The sequence below is a fragment of the Uloborus diversus genome, chromosome 4, assembly GCF_026930045.1.
Source record: "Uloborus diversus isolate 005 chromosome 4, Udiv.v.3.1, whole genome shotgun sequence".
Lineage (NCBI taxonomy): Eukaryota > Metazoa > Arthropoda > Arachnida > Araneae > Uloboridae > Uloborus > Uloborus diversus.
In genome coordinates this window covers 118,286,210-118,303,882 of record NC_072734.1, presented here as the reverse complement: position 1 = coordinate 118,303,882, position 17,673 = coordinate 118,286,210, and the positions used below count along the sequence as shown (strand labels likewise).

Sequence of the window (17,673 nt, the reverse complement as noted above, 5' to 3'; positions counted from 1 at the left end):
TACATTTCTGTCGCTTTCCAGTACTAGAAGGGCCCAAAAGTGATGTCATTTTTTCAAACCCGTAATTTTAAACTAATTTTTCTTTTTAATCAATCGTGCAATTACCATCTTTACCAACTACCTTTTCTCATCTATGTCAATCCCCGATCAGTAAAAATCAGTAGGTTTTGGGTCAAGAGATCTGAACATATTTTGGATACCATCCAAATTTTCAAGTCTTTTGTCATATCGTGACCGGAATGAAGGGAAATCAGATGGTTCAATGTCGGGATCGGGAGAGTTTATTCCAGCGAGTGTCAACTGAAAAGACGTGGTTGTCAAGCGTAGTTACACAAAACGAGACTGCGGCAAAACGAAACCTAAATTCCCCTTTATTCCTAACGCTATGTGACATAAAACTTGAAAAATTGGCTGTTGTCCGAAATGCCATCTCCAGACATTTTAGTCCAAATTCAACTGATTTTTATCGGTCCAGAATTAAAAATTTATATATATTAGATGCCAAAGAGTTGTAACAACGAAGGTATTTATATCGTCAATTAAAGTAAAACTTCTTAACAATTTATTTTCTAAAAACAACTTTCCTTTTCCTGTCCCTTTAACCTTCACTTTACTTTATAAATTAAACTGAGGGGTGGTCCTAAAAGTAAGGTCTCCATAGGTGTTGAAGACTTCGAGAAAATTAAAATTCGCTCAGCTTTTGGGAATGTTGTATTTATTTCTTCTACCATCTAAATAAGCTTGTAAGTAAACTGGGGTGAATTTGCACACTTTTCAAATGTTAATTCTGTATCATTTCTGAAGCTTCACAGTATGCGTAAGGGTTAAACCTTTCATTCAGAGCTGTTCTTCTTCTGTCTAAATATCTAAAAAAAAAGGTTCTCAAGCATCAGAAATGGTACAAACTAACATTGGAAAATTGGGCAACTTCACCCCGTTGACGGTATGTCATCGAGATTTGAAGTAGTGTCCTGGTCGATAGGGCGTCGGACTTGTAACCGAAGGGTCCAGGGTTTGACCCCAGCCGGTCGAAGTCATCCTCCGCCTTTGTTAATGGTGATTGGGACACGTTAAATAAGTCGTGGCCACAAATTCCTCCAAGTGAACCAATACCTCTGGGGGTGCTGTACCAGGTATTGCCCTGCTTCTGGTCTGGATCAAAACATTAGAACCGTCTTTAGGGTCCCATCCAACCTTTAACCATAATTAGTGGGAGGTACGGTGCACCCTGTGGAGTGTGAAGTATGTCATTGGGACTGACGATTAATGCGGAGGAGATTTTTTTATGCTGTCCCAGAGCAAATTCTGACTACAGTCGTCCTTTAATAGTTAGCACTTTTCTAATGATAAGTTTGTGACCAATCGGCGGTGTAGGAAACTCGATTCGCTTCAAGTTTGACCACGGAAAGATGGCGGATGACCTTGAAACGGAAGCATTTGTATCATCTGTAATAGGTTGTGTGTTATTGCTTTGTAATGGATAAGATCAGTGAGAACGTGACCCTTAATACTCAGCGCTTTCTGTTAGATTCTACCAACTGCAAATAATATAAATGATGTTTCCTCTTCAAGGTCATCCGCCATCTCTCGGTGGCCAAGCTTTACCTTGAGTTGCTTGTTGAGCTTCTTGAGGAACTCCATCTTCTGCTGGTGCTTCTTTTCCTTCATGTCGATGCGCTGTTTGGAAGATTCCTCTTCAGCAGCGATCTCGGCCTCCAGCTGCCCAATTTTCCTCTCGGCTCTAGCCACTTCCGCCTTCAGCTGCTCGTGCTGAAATGTTGGAAAACATCCCGTCAATACGAAGAATGATTCCTATTTTGTCGTTATCACGTATGGTTATATTTGACTGGCAACTTACTGTCTGACCACGGATTGTATGGAAAGACAAACATCCATTTTACAGCCGGAAATGGACGACTCTATTATTTTTTACCGATGTCAGCTTTTGCAGAAGCAGAGTCTCATTCAAATGAGCGGAATAGACGCATCAAATTTTTACTTTTCCCCCTTATTCACATAGATTCGTCTTATCTGGCCGTTTGAAAATTCCATGCAATCCGTGGTTGGACAGTAACTTTCGTATTTCGAAACGCAATAAAAACCATAAATTACGAATTGAACTGTTTTTAGTTATGTGGATACATATCTAAAATTGAGTTTTCTGCGGTTTTGAATCGATCAGTGTATCACAGCTTAGAGTAATAAATACAGAGAACATTACAGTGCATTCAAAAGGGAGAGGTATCTTCTATTTCTGCTTGTATCACATGATAAGAGGTAAAATTTTCTTTATTTGTGGAAAAGGAGGGAAATTTTTCAGTATTTAGCGAGTTTTCTTGGAATTGTTGTGGCGATAATTTCTTCGCTAAATTTTACTCCAGCCAAAAGAGAGACGAGTAGTCACCTGACTTAAAACATATTTTGAGTTGGGGGTGTCGGTTCCTTCGTTGGAGAAGGTGCGTTCTCTCTAACCTACTCTAGTGCATTCAGGGAGAATTGATAGCGGAAGAAACGAAGAGGTTGTGTTTTGCCCCAAAATTTGCAACTTTCATGAATTACTCGTCGGATTTTCGGTTCTTCTCAGGAACATTTCGCTCATCTGATTGGCGTTTTTTTCGCCATCCCATTGCCAACCAGACTACGGTGTCGGTTATTGAGAGTAGATAAAATGGAGGGAGTGAAAACTTTCATTCATGAAACCAAGACCCCAAGTCACGTGATAAATTTTAAAGCAAAGCATTGAAAGAATTCAGGTTTATTTCGCTTGTTTCACTCAAAACGTGCCAACCATCAGTTGTTGTTGAGCTACGTGACTTGGGTGTCTTTGTGTCAGCTTTTGCTAAGCTAATGGATAGCTCCTTTCATTTTAATTCCTGCTCTAAAGTGTCGACAAGTATCAGGTTGCTTTGTTCACTTCCAGTATTACTTCTCGCTAGGCTTGCCAGATTTCTGAAATGTTCAACCGGGACATCGGAATCCCCCCCCCCCTCTCCTTCCGTCGCGAGCATTCAAAAGGAAACCAGGGATAAGAGTGGACTCAAGTAAAATTTTCCGAAGACAATGAAATTTTCTGAAACTATGAGGAAGCTCTACACCCCCCCCCCCTCCATAAAAACTTTTAAATATGCTAACAAAACTGTTGAAAATAAACATTTTAGAAGTTTTTTTTTTTTAATACTTTTTCATCTTTAGAATGTGTTGTCAACCCAAAAGTTTTGGAAACTTCGGATCACATACACCCTTGAAGGGAACACACCCCTGGCTGGTTTTTAGCGTGTTTTAGAGGGTAGTTCATTCTCAACGCTATGAATAAATACTAATTATGAGTCTAAATCAGGGTTAATAATAAATGACACAAGCAGATAAATTTAAACATTTATTTCTTACATGTCAATATTTTTTAGTTACTTTGTTAGTTACGTAAGAAGAAATACTTTGAATGAGGAATAAAAACTTGAACAATATTTAAATGTAATTATTTTTTCATTCGCTAGGACTTTTTTTAGAAACTCATTTTTGGTTTTAATGTCGTAAAAATGCTCACAAGCTGATTCGATATTAATTTTACAAGTCTATGTTTCAAATGACTAATTAATTATCCAAAATAATCCTTCACAGAATTTTTTTTTTTAGACTTCTTTGGTTATCTAATCATATTTATCTTTTTCCGGGACCTGAAGCAAACCGGCCGGGACACCGGGAGTTTGTCTGAAATCCGGGACTGTCCCGGTCAAACCGGGACGTCTGGCTAGCCAACTTCTCGCTGAATTTACGATGGACTTTTTATGTATCAAGCATACGTTTCACAACGACATCGGGTGTACGTACTGTCTGTTCTCGAACTCCGCGACTAGCAGCTGAGAACGGTTCCAATTGAAAAAGGGGTGATGGTTTAAGGAAGCACACTTTCCCGATGCATTCGGTTTTTGCTTGCTCATTACTTCCTTCTTGCTATCACCCCCTGTTTTGATAAAATTAGAAGAGACTTGGCGCATGCGCAAATTCGAGTACGATTTCGCGTTAAAATGTCGGACAGTACCTGAATGCGTATACTGTTTGTCTCGAGCTCCGCCAGCAATCCTTTCCTGCTTCCGTACTCCACTCCACATTCTCTCAGCCTCTCGTGGGCGGATATAGTCATGCGGAACTCGTCCCGCACCCTCAGCAGCAGAACTCCCCTCTCCGGGCAGGCGATGCTCACCTGCCGAATTAGCTCATCTGCAAGGAGAGAGAGAACTGTCAGGGGTTCACGGGCTCCTGGGAACAAGTGCTGATGTGTTATTGCAGGCCATTCACTCCGAGATGGTAGCGCAATCGAACGTTTTCCTCTTGAAGCTTAACAACCGTATTTCGAGCAGTAAGTGCGAGAATCCGGACAAAAATTATGACATAAGTGGATCTAAATGGGAACGGGCGCTGATTAAGTTTTGACTCCGATCGCTCCAAGTTACTGTCCGATCCACGTTTGCCGTGGAAAATTTTGCACGCTGCTGTACTGCGTTGTGTAAATCGTCTGTCACATGTCTGGCTTAGACCAGAGCAAAATTGATGTCAAGCAGACGACGAAGGCGAATACTATTGGTGAACTTTTTTTTTATTCCAGAGAAAACTCCCAAACGTGGCATAGTGGCAAACCTTCTGGCAAGGTGTTTGTTTTTTTCGATCGATCAATGAGCCGTGAACGCAGTATATTAAGAAAGATTTTCTATCTGAAAGAGTCTAGGAGGGGAAAAAGAAAAATTTAATGATCGTGTTTCGCTTCATTTTACCACTTAAAATTCAGCAAAATGACATCCCCAGCAAACTAATAAAAGCTTCCGTTTCCGTCTGCCGATCGGCTGTTAGCCTTTGCATGTGATTGATGGTCAAACAGTAGTGTCGTCCTTTGATATTTTTAAAAGACAGTGTGTTCATCAAAAGATATCGATGAAACTTTCATGATGTCCGCAAAAAAATGTTCTTAACCTCTTCTGTATCGGAAGTACAGAAGAAAGTATTCGATTCGTGAAAATTTTCGAATGATGTCGGATTTTTTCACGTTTTAAGGACTGAACCCATTTCAAGCATTTTTATAAGCTTTTCTCTCTGTCTTCGAGTGTATGAATGGATTTTATGAGGACAATGTAACTCAAAATTCATTATGCATGGGATTGAACGAAATTAGATACATACATACATACGTACCCCCCTTGCGAACAGTTAGGCTTTGACGCTCCTCCCCCCCCCCCCCTCGTACCCTTCGAGGATTTTTTTTTCTTACCAAAAAGTAAATCAAAGAGCTCTCTTCGAACGGGACAGAATCCCTTCATGCGTATGTGTCTCTCTTTCAGGTAGCGTTCGAAAGTCCTGCTCAGTTCAGTTAAGTCAGCTCGGCTAGCTGCTTCACGGGAAAGCCTTTGCAGGTACTGCCTTCCATTTCGTTCAATGTGCCTGTTCGGAGGAAAGAAAAGAAGCCTGATCTAAGGGTACACAGATTATCCTGCAAGTGTTCCTGTAAAAGGGTGATAAATCCAACAATAATACTCGGTAGTTCAAGTCTTTCAGTATGCTGTCCAACGGAAAGACACAATTCCTAATAAAACTAAACCTTAGACTAGAGGTCTTCAACCTTTTACCGCCAAGGGCCACAGAGGTGCCCACCCCCTAAGAGCAAGAGCGCATCTCTCCTAAATAGCGTGAAGACCCCCCCCCCCCAATTGCAAGAGCCCCCTCCTGAAAAAAGTAGAAAAATACACTTCAAAACAACCCCCCCCCCCTAAAAATGTCTATGGCGCAGTCTGCACAATGACTCCCCCCCCCCCCCTTCCTTAGGTAGGCACCCCTAGAGGGGCCGTATCAAAAACTCATAAAGGTGGCCACACATCTATCAAATAAGTAGGAAAAAATTTGAAATGTGAAGAGGGATGTTGATGTTACCGAATACAACATTTTAACTACTTTCAAAGGGTTGATGTAGGGTTTTTAAATTGTTCAATGTTTAGTACTCAAAAAATTAAATCTAGTGGAATTCAAGTCGATATAACTTTGTTGATTTTTTTATAAGAATATTGAAAAATATTTTCAATCACAAATCAAGATAAAAGATTCAAAATAAAATGCTAAAGTATGGTTGTGGTGACTATAAATTATTTCACGAGTCTATCTCGTATGACTGCTACTAATAGCTAAAATTCATCATTTGTATTGTTAACCTTTTAATTTAATCCTTGAAAATTGGTTTCAATATTGAAATTTTTTAGCTATTCATGGTAATTGCATTGAAAATATTTAATTCGTCTTTATCGCGGACTTAACCAGGCCTGGATTTACGTACAAGCTAAGCAAGCTACTGCTTAGGGCCCCCGCCTTGCCAGGGGCCCCCAACTACCGGAAATTAGCATGATTCATTTAAAAAAAAAAAGAAAAGAAAAGTACTTGAAAAAATTAATTTTATTTTTTCGTGCTTGAAAACCTTGAAAAATTTTTAAAGTGTGGCTACAAACCAGAAATGGGAGGGGGTAGGGAGAAGGAATCCCAATACATATACATATGTCAAATTCAGCTCCTTGCTACATCCTGCACCAAAAATGTAAAAATCATGGTTCTCACGTTGCTGAAACATATTACAAATTTTTGTGACTCACATGTTTCATCTCTTGCTATTTATATCATTCCGAATGCAGTATTTCGAAAATTCTTTTGTTATTGCTTGCTTTTAGCTTACTTCTGCATATTTTCAATTTGTTCAGCACGGGGGAAAAAAAAAAAAAAACACTACTCCTATACCTTTCCGTTTTCTGCCCCACTTGCAACTGAAGCAAAGTTGTTGCCATGAGAAATCTATAGTTTTTTTTCCTTTTAAATTAAAAAAAATTTGTTCTGTTCTTACAAAGTTAGAACAGGACTGTAAAAATTTACAATCAAGTACTAAACTATTAGAGACTTGAAAGTACAAATGAAGTGCGTGAAATAATTTTAATTGTTCTAGAGTCCTTGAAAATAATTAGATAAGTCTTTGAAAATCCTAAGCAAAGTGGACTCGAATTTTATTCTTACTAGCCGCCTTCGGCGACCAGCTGGTCCGCCTTTTTACGACATTCGCCATTTTGCGCCAGGGTTGCCGCCTTCGGCGGCTGCTTAGACATTTTAGCGACGGTATTAATGTTTTTCTTTATGTATCGATATTATCATTCGCCTTTTTACGCCAATATTGCCGCCTTCGGCGGCTGCTTAGATAAATTTCGTGGCGCTATCAATCAATCTATATCTGTCTATATCATTGGTAGTTTGAATAAAATATTTTCTAGACCTATCTCCAGTTCCGTCGTTTGGAATACTTTTAAAGGAGGGGAGGGGAGACACAAACGGCGTACTCTTCATGCAAATTTTGTCGAAAAATAACAAAAAGCACTCCCACTTTTATGTGAAAGCATTGTTTTTTTCAAAGTCATGGTGTGTGGGCGAGGGGGCATTGACACCCCGTTGAAGTTTTTTAAATGACGGGCATGTCTCTTTCTTGCTGTCCATCTCTATATTGACCTCTATATTTGTCTATCTATCTATCTATACGATTTATGCATATCTACCTCTGACAGTAATTAACTATCTTTTTTTCTTTATATAAGTATTAGTTCGAAAAAAAAAAAAGCATTTTTTGTCCACTCAATCTCTATCTCTGTATCTACCTAACATAACCGCCAATCCGTAACAAAAACACAGATCATGTAAAAAATCGCGGACTTTATTTATTTAATCAAAATAGCCCGCAAAAAAAAAAAAAAAAAAAAGGCTCTATGTTTCCCGTAGTGTGGCAAAAAGTAGCGCTTGCAAAAAAATTTAAAAAAAAAAGATGAAGAAAAGGCAAACTATTTCAGTTGGATCACCTGATGAAGTAAATTCGGAACTCAGCCGGCAAGCGAACAGCTCGCGTTGCGTTCTGCATTTAAAAAATTGTAAAAAAAAAAAAAAAACTATTGCGTATTTTTAAAAACTTTTTTCTTCTGAAGGGGGCAGAGTGTTTTTATTATTACCAAATAAAATTTTAGAATTGAGGGTTCAATACTATTCGCAGGATGGGTTTCGAAAAAAAACTAAACCCAGAAAAAAATGCAAATTAAAGGTTTTTTCAAAAATCTATAAAAAATACAAAACTTGCTCTGCCTTCAAAATTTTTTCATTTATCATATTTAAAATTAAATTTCCTACACTATAGTACAAAAAATATTCGTCTGGCGTGGTTTTTTCGGGGTTAAAAGTGCTAAAAAGTGCTAAAAATCACATAAAACATTAAATAACTTTTTTTCTAATTAAAATATCAAAAACCGAAGCCCGAGGTGCACATCTTCAGCAAAAACTGCACCTGTATACCAAATTTCATCTTTCTAGGCCTTACCGTTTTCCCAAGATGCGCGCCACACACACACACACGAACATCTTATTTTATTATATGTATAGATCAAGTGCATAAATTATGAATTGTTCAAATGAGCAGTATGTTACTCTCTTGTTACCGATTTTGTAAAACTGTACAACATTTCTTTTAAAGCATTTTTTACTATTGATCATTTCATATTTAATTCATTGTTGTATATTTGTCGATGGAGGGGTGATTAAACACTAATTGTACCAAAACCCAATGTGAGCAAGTACATTGTCTGTTCTCTTCCAGCACTCTTTCTCTCTGGCAATTGCTGACATTGATTTTTCGAATCAAAAACAATTTTTACTGTGTATTATCTTAATTTTCGAAAGAGTATATAACTTTAAAAAAGTTTATTTTGGCTATTGCTATCCTGATATTTTCGTAGTTCCAACTACATCGTATAAGGCATCAAAATGCGGAAATTTGTATCTATTTTTCAAAATTTCCTCCGAGGGAGAAACCCTCGGGCCCCCTACAATGGGGAATATTCTATACCAGCGCCGTGTCCAAGGGGAGGGTTTTAGTGGTTAAACCCCTCCCTTGGGGGAAAAAATAAGCAAAATGAAGAAAACGTATATTTGACTTAAATTTACTTTAATGAGAAAGTTTGCGTTCAGCGTTTTTATTTTATTTTAAATTTCTCTCTGAAGTTTTTTGCAATTTACAACTGCTAAAGCCTTACAAACTGATGTAATATTTCGGAAAAAGTATGGCGGACGAACCGCTGAATGATCTACGAATGCAAAGAAAGAATATTGCTTATTGTAAGGAGCTTATGGTGAATTTGGAATATGTTACATCTATGAAGATGCATTAGTGATTGTGCTTGGCTATGTAATTTGCATCTGCGAAGAGCTCTTTCTTGTTTAATTTATTAAGCATTATTTCAGAACATAACAACCTGATATACATTCTACATTATAAAAGAATTTGTGAAGAGTTTTTAATACTCATTGCAATATACTACATAGTAAACAGATTTAATTAAAAAGAAGCAAGCAAAGTTTGATTAAAGCGAATCTGTGAAACGAAGGAATACTTTGGTAACTTGTACAGCTAGAGGTATCCTTCAAGAATACAGCAGTCCTTACATGTGAATAAACGCCATACTGGGATCGGCAATTTGTCGTAAAACTAAAAGCTGTAAGGGGGTTGAATTCTCCCCCCCCCTACTGGTAAGATTAAAACCCCTCCCTTTGTGAAAATCTGGACACGGGCCTGTTCTATACTCCACCTAAATGGGAGTCTTGAATCACTCTCTTGATACCATTCCCCCTCTTAAGGTCAATCCAAACAGGACATGAAGGAAAACACATTAAAAACACGATCAACAACGTGAGGAAAGAGACAAACATGGTAAAAGGAAAATAATAAAAAATCGCCTCTTAAACCACCCAGAGAAATGTTGTTCAAACTATAAAAGGGGCTTCATACCTGAAATAGCTAGCTTAGGGCCCCGTTAAGTCTAAATCCGGCCCTGGACTTAACCCTTAAAAAGGAAACAAAGTGACACTCATGAGAAAAACAGCTATTCAAATATTATAAAATTTCTTAAATAAATAAATATTTATACCGTTTTGACTTATCACTGAGTAATGAAGATAGTTTCATCAGGATTTACTATATTACTTATTTTTAGAAAATAAATTACAGAATGTTTTGTAAAGGTAAAACTCATGAGAAAAACGGTGACTTTCAATGACGTTTTTTGAAATTTCAAAAGTCTAATCAGATTAACTCACAAATAATCGTCTGGTTAGAAAACTATAAATTGTAAGGAATTTATACCTAAGAAATTTTTAATGTTTATAAAAACAAAATTTTTAAAATTTTTTTAACCGTGTCAATGCATTTGAAAATCACCCATTAAAAATAACAAAACGGAAAGTGCAAAAGGGGGCAAAAATGAAAGTTCCTCGGTGTGAGGACAACGCTTTAAAAACTTATAATTTCTGGCACAGGCATAAGCTTTATAAAGGAGGAGGGGGGATTTACAAGTTAGAAGTGTCGATAACAATGAGAATCAACAAATGCTCTTCGCTGCTCTTCGTTAGGCAAGCATTCTTTTTATATTTCAATTAATTTGATTTATTTTTTGTCTTCTCTTCTTTGTTTTAAAACCCGAGTTAAATCTAAAGGGTGTCCCAAAATAAACGCAAGATTTGAATTTGCCATAATTTTTGCTGTAAATTTTTGGCAGCCACGGAAAAAGAACAATTTGACAGCTGGGAGTTTAGGGTTAGTAAAAATGAAGTGTTATGCTATTATACAGCCAGCGAAACAATTCAATCACTGCATAAGGAATTTCCTGTTCGTGTACTCTCTCGTTTCGGTGATACAAATTGTACCCTAGATCGTGTGATTTAACATCATTAGACTTCTTCCTATGGGGTTATTTGAAGTCAAACGTCTATGTCAACAATCCCACAACCACCCGCGCATTATCTAATTGCGATATCGAGCGCCAATAAAAGTAACCTGCTTGATCCGCCCAAACTTTCATTATTTTTCAAATAATTGTTCGTTAATGAAAACGCATTATAGAATCGAAAACGCTCCATTTGTAATAACCCTAGACCCTCAGCTGCCAAATTGTTCTTTTTTCAAGATTGCCCACAATTTATTGCAAAAATGGCGGCAAATTCAAATCTTGCGTTAATTTTGGGACACCCTTTATAACGCATTGGCCTCTTGTAGTGCTGACATAAAGAAAGAATACCTGGGTATAAAGAGGCTGTCTAATATGTTGGCTACGGTCGCTGCTCTCAAGGATTCTGCTTTTGTCTCGTTGCTTGACGTGCCTGGTCTTCCCGCAGATGATCCCTCATCTGCATCCTCTTCTTCCTCCGAGCTAGAGATCTCCTCTTCTTCAGAACTCTAGCATGCAGAAAATACCATGATATATTTTTGTTTCAAATTCTTTATAAACTTTTATTTGTTTCATAAACAGGCTTTTATTACTACTCCTACTGCAATACAGGGGTGCAGCCAGCAGGTTTGAGGAGTCAACTTCGCACAATTCTTGGTTTCAACACACATATTGCCATTTCTAATATGATATTTTATATACATGTAAAGACTGTTATGAACCCTTCCTCCCTTACAAAATAAATTTTCACTGCGTTAGCTCTATAATGTCATGTAATTCAATTAATTTGCGCTTTGGTTCAAAGGTTTTGGCTAATTTGAGAATAAAATTAGCGGTCGAGCAGAAATACCGATTATTGAATGTCCCGGACGAACGTCATAACGTGGAACACTTGGCGCGTTTTCGGAGCTTTTCGCCGAGCTAGTTAACACAAAGCGCTTTATCTGCTTGTGTGTGTGAGTGTCAAACGTTGACAAAATTAATACGGTGGACGCCGGTTAATTGAATTAGTGGCTAATTAACCGCTTAAATGAATCAAATTGTCAAAAACAAAACAAAATCCAGCTTTATTGAATTAGCCGCTTTATGGAATCGAAGCTGCTTTAAACAAACGTGATTCATATACTATGCGGCGTCTACTGTATTGGTGGAATTTAAAACTTAATGTTTGGTTTTTAAACAAAACAAATCTCTGACAAGATCAAAAGCTGCATTAAAATGTTAAATTAAATTATTAGGGATAAAATTGGCAGCAGCAATTTCACTGATCGGAAATTTTATTGCCAATTTCTTTTTCTCCACTTTATGAGATCCCCCAAATGTCCCGTTTTTGCGAGACATTTTATGGGGATATATACACAGGTTTCACTGTATTTCGATATATTTGCAAATTTCGCGTCAGCGCCGTTTTTTGGGAAATAACTTTTTTTTCCCTAGCAATATCAGGGCTCCCAACACATTTTAGCTTCAGAAAAAGGTAAAAGAGGACCATTTTCAATCAAAAAAGGGACTAAAGAGGACCAGTTAGGATCAAAAAGAGGACCTTGGGAGGACCACTCATAGTTAAACCTAGGGAAGCACCAAAGGGCTAATTAGTTGCCAGCTGGGTTAAATTCGTGAAGATAATTCGTTAATTAACTATAATAATGATACAATTCCTTTATCACCTGTGAAACTGATCTTTTTATCCATTGAATAATATTATTTACACAACTATTTGGATGGGGGGGGGGGCACTTAGTTCAGCACTTAAGGCAACCTCTTTAGAACTAATTAGGCATAATGATACATTTCGACTTGAACCAGGGATGCTGGTAGTCTCACTGAAGGATAGATGAAGTTGCGCTTCATCTTCATTTAGTTTAAAATTATTTTTATGTTTTTCTGTCCTGTAATGCTTCTTAATAGCGTTATCATACACCAAACAAAAAAAAAAACCGTTATTCTCTTGTTGTTTTCTCCAGTCTCTAATTTTGTTCCCATCTTCACCAGTTTCATCTGACTATTTGTTGAGAAATTTCCACTTTCCCATGACTCAAACTGAAACCTAAAAAATATTGTTTTGATTTTTAACAAAGCTACAACTGAGTTTATAATAAAATTATTTTATATTTGGATTTTAAATTTAATCTCTTATCACAGGGTTCATATCCTTTAGGGAGAAAAAAATTTAAGCACTTTCAAGAGCAAAAAAATATTTTTCAAGGTACTACCCTAAATTCGCACTGTAAATATTGCATGCAGATTTCATTTAATGCTTACATATAAATAACAGGAAGTAATATAAAAAGTATAAGAAAACAAACTGCTTTTTCTACAACAGACACTTAGATAAAAGATCCACTTTACTGTATTGAAAGTTTTCCTAAAAATGTCTGAAATGCTTAATGACAAAGAGAAGCAGATCACATGAAACTTAGTTTTGCAATTTTCATATTTCAAAGTATATTTTTAAGAATCATAAAGTTTAGATTAAAAAAAAATAATCCATGATTGCAAGGCCATGAGTGCTTTAAACTTTTATGGGGGGGGGGGACTAATTCCCCTCTTTAGCAGCATCATGACAAGGAAATGATGTACATAAATTCAACTTTATAAAATTTTATAATTCAAAATTTGTTTCAAATACAAACAGTTAAAATATTACGCACTCAATTGTTTACATTTAATATCCCCCCCCCTATTAAAAAAACAGTAATAACCGAAAATAAGCTATTAGTAATTAAAATTAAGTTTGCAAAACTAGAAATTTGAATTAAAAACAAAAAATTATTAATTTTTTAGTTATTTAAATAAAAATTGAAACGAGTTAATCTAATGTAGCATGACAAAACAACTTCAAATCGCCAAAAATATAAAAATATTTATTCGCAACTCCAACGAACTATAGGGGGCACTGCAGTCACTGTCTAATGGCGGACGAAAAAACTAAAACAAACGCATGTGGTAACGAAGAAAATGCTAATAAGTCTAGTAAACTTTGTTCGTATGCATGATTTTTTCGCTTCATTCTTTTTCGGAAAATATATTTTTCTAACTATAACTCCTGTGATGCTTTTGGAAAATTTAAAATTTGCTGAAAACTTCAGGAAACTTTTTTATTCCATTGATTGAATTAAGAGTATAGCTCCGCACTCCCAGATTAAGCATCTGTTAAATATTAAATTTGAACTTTTTATTTTCAAACACTTTTCCTCTTGTTTATCTAAAGGAAAAAGTGATTTTTATTCTTTGGCGCGGGGCCCCTGCTAGTGCGGGGCCCGATTGGACCTTTTTGCTCTAATCGGCCTAAGGCCGGCTCTGGCACCCTGCTCCACGATTCGACGTCAAAACTCCTCCCCAAACCTCTTTTTAATGGATTTCCATGCTGCAGCGGTTGAAAGGAGGAGTAATGACGTCAATCTGAAGTGAAATAATACGGGAAAGTCAGGTTAAGGCACCGCGGCCGCGTGTTTGGGTGTACAGTACCTTTTAACGTAATGGAAAACTGTTAAAATCTGATTTTTTAGTAAAAACAATATAAAAGCGGACTAATCGGACCAAAATGCTAAAAAGCGGCCTAAAGCGGACTTAACCCAAAAAAACGAACTTTGGCGGGAAAAGCGAACCATTTGGGAGCCCTGCAATATCAGCAAGAGCGAAATTGAGGATATTTCGGTACTTGGGAATCTGGCGCTGTCGTCTCATTTTTGGCGTAAATAATTTTATTTTGGTAACCCTGCTGGGTGCGAGTCTGGAATCACCCCCTGCTTGGCGCAATTTCAACCAATCACACGCCTTAGTCGTCAGAATCCAAAATAACTCGATTTCAACCAATCACTAGATTTGGTTGAAATCGCCATTTGGTGAATAAGTGGGCGTTTCCAGGAGCTACCCCCCCCCCCCCTGCTGATTTATAGTAACGCTATGTGAATAGATGTTTCCTGTCTCTTTGTTTAGATTTGCAAAGAAAAATACCTCTCGCGCGGGCGCTGGAGCCGAAAATTGACGCCAATGAATAAAGGTCGCTAAATTCCCAATTATCGAAATCTCCCCGCGAAATGCATTTACTTTTAAACTTTTGCGGCAAAAAAAAAAAAAAAAAGTGGCGACAGTTTGCCACTACAATTTTGAAACAGTTTATCAAAACATAGTTTCCGGTTTTTCTCAAATTCCGCGCTGCTTACTTCTGCTATGTCTTTGTCCTTCGCAGATTCCCGTGGTAATGGAATCTCCTCGTATTTAACAATAAGTGGTTCTTCGCCTTCAATCATTTCGAAGTTTAAATCTAGTGCGTTTAAAACCTATTGCTCTTATGTTTTTACATTCCAACTCACACTGACACCAACAAAGTTACAGTTATAATAGTATTTATAATAAGGGTTATACCAAGACTTCACTCGTAACGCGTATCGAGCCTTGGTTTAAAAATAAGGTCAATTATTATTATTTTTTCATTTTCAACACCGTCTTTGAGCGGCAACACTCAATTGCTTACGAGTTAATACGTCACCGTCGCAACAGAGACGGCAAAGGTTAATAATAATAACACCCCGTTTGCACCGTTTGCACTGGCGGAATTAAGCCGCTTAGTTTTCAGCTAACCTACTGCGCATTCACTTAGCGCATCTCAAAGCCGCTTCAGTTGAGCGACACTGGGAAGCCGCTCAACAAGACCAGGGAGTAAAAGGAAGGAGACGAATCTCCATGTTAGCAGTTTGGCAACGAAATTCCACTTCCGCCAAAGGCCGCTAGAGTATCATCTCTCGCACTACTTATATCTTTTCGCTCGTAGCGAAGCATTGTAAACAAGTGTGTTTTAAAAACTATCACCTGTATATTTGGAAGTATTAAACTACTTTCGCCATGAAAGCTGTTCAAAGAAGCATAGAATACTTTACTCCACCCTAGGTTTTTGGCATATTTTGCATTCGATGTGTTTAATTTGTATTTCTGCTACGACTTTAGCGAGCATTCATTCTTGTTATGTGTTGTGCAATTTTGTGTTCTATTTTGTATATTGTTTTTGATATGGCTGTTCTGCTCATTTGCCATGAAACTAAAAATGATTTTAGCTGGCTTTTAAAAACATTTTCTCCCAATAAAACCCGTAAATTACGATCCGGTTTTCATAATTTTTCTGAGTACTATGCATTTAATTTTAAGAGTAAGCGAGAAGACTTGATTTTAAAGTTATTCATTTAAAAAAATAGAAAGAGAGTAGCAATGAACAACTAAAGTTTTGGAACTTAAATCACTAATTTTGTTTCCTTCTAGTTATATTTCCATGTCCTTTTTCTTCTTATTTATTAAATTTCACATATGCTTAACTTGAATAATAGAAACTCCACTGTAGTAGAAAAACTCAATAACGCACTCATGTAGAGAATTCAATTGAAATTAAGATTGAACTGTTTAACTTATAATTTTCATCAAAATATTTATGTTTTGCTTTTTTTTTTCTTCAAATTTCACTTAAATCCAGAGCAGAGCAACAATTTCAAACTAAACGTAATACATAAAGTTTTATGTAAGCTTATATCACATGAAATTTATGTATGGGAGGAGGAGAAAGAAAGTAACTATGGTAAGTGAAAACGAAACTTAGCTTGATAAATATAAGCAATAAACTAGATTAACGCTTGAATTAAATAGCACTTTCTTGTAAGATTCTTTTTTAATTGTTCACAATTAACTAACGAAAAAGCAGTTTTTTTCAATGTTCAAAGTATTAATTATTTTTTTTCTTATCGTTTTTAAAGATTAATCCACCAGAAAAAAAGGGGGGAAAAACGGCTTTTTCAGCAGAAGTAAACAAAAAAAGAAACTAAATATTATTGCACATATTACTGTGAAATATTTAATTTTAAATGAGCTTATATCATGCAAAATTTATGGGGGAGCTGGGGAGAGGGTTGATCGAAGTTACTGCATAAATTAATTGGAGTAAAAGAACTAAGGAGAAAGAAGATCGAGGACACACAGAATTAATGTCTAAATTCTAGAACAAATATAAGAAAGAAAGTAATTTTAGGTCCATCGTGCTGACCGCGCGATATTATTGAGTTCCAACAAATTTTTCGTATCAATGGCCCCAAACTAGCTAACTGCCGGCATCCACCCAGTCGAATACTCGGGGTCGGTTAAATCAGGCGAGCGAACTGCGAGAGATGGACCACTAGCGCCACCATTGGCGATGGAATAATCCGGTCACTTTTTCGCCCCGCTGCCAAAGGAGATGAGGCTCCTTCTTTTAGCCTCCCTGAGTTTGCAGTTAAACTTTAAGTGCGTTCTCTAGTGCAAACGACTTTTAAAGTAAGTGCGCTTAGCTCGTAAGTGCATTGATGGGTTGAGCGCGCTTAGCTCGCAGTGCAAACGGGGTGTAAGGCCCCTTATATATACGAGCCGACGCATCAGCTTAAATTCAGCCATTTTGGATCGGAGCATGTGTTTGAGTGGTTGTCTTTTCTGGCAAGTTATCGCGTTTGGTGATTAAACATTTTTTAAACTATTTTTCAGTGCTGCATTATATAATATTTTTATACTCTGTAATTGGGTATGTATTGGTATAACATTACAATTTTCTTTTTCTTTGAAACAAACATGGCTAATAAAAGGCAAAACATATGACTATTGTAATATACTTAATCAAAAAACGATATAAAGTCCTTAATGCCAGTAAACTGCAAAAATAAAAAATCACTCTGAAATTAACTAAAAACAAACATTTCCACTGTAAAATTTCAAAATTTTCTGAAGGAAGACCCCCTACCCCCGCAGGGCTACTGAGTTATTCCGCTACGAAAGATAGTTGTGCCTTTAATGTACAAAATACCTGATACGGAAAACAGTCTCCCATTTCTTTAAAAATTGCATTTTTATCTTATTAATGCCATCAAGTGTGATAGACTTACGTGGGGCAAAT

General features: G+C 36.9%; 1 protein-coding gene across 1 annotated transcript; it reads right to left on the bottom strand.

Annotated features, from left to right (window-relative positions):
* Nucleotides 1-1,524: 1,524 nt before the first annotated feature.
* Nucleotides 1,525-4,141, bottom strand: LOC129220787 (axonemal dynein light intermediate polypeptide 1-like). The gene is made up of 2 exons (XM_054855218.1): nucleotides 4,040-4,141; nucleotides 1,525-1,770 (listed from the first exon to the last, which is right to left on the bottom strand). The coding sequence occupies exons 1-2, from the start codon at nucleotides 4,139-4,141 to the stop codon at nucleotides 1,525-1,527; spliced, it is 348 nt and encodes a 115-aa protein (XP_054711193.1).
* Nucleotides 4,142-17,673: the final 13,532 nt, after the last annotated feature.

Bases quoted from the DNA above. Each gene is read 5' to 3' on its own strand.
- LOC129220787 (XM_054855218.1), bottom strand. From the start codon at position 4,141: ATGACTATATCCGCCCACGAGAGGCTGAGAGAATGTGGAGTGGAGTAC. The intron at 1,771-4,039 runs GTACTGTCCGAC...CCAACATTTCAG, and splicing joins CAAACAGTATACGCATTCAG to CACGAGCAGCTGAAGGCGGA.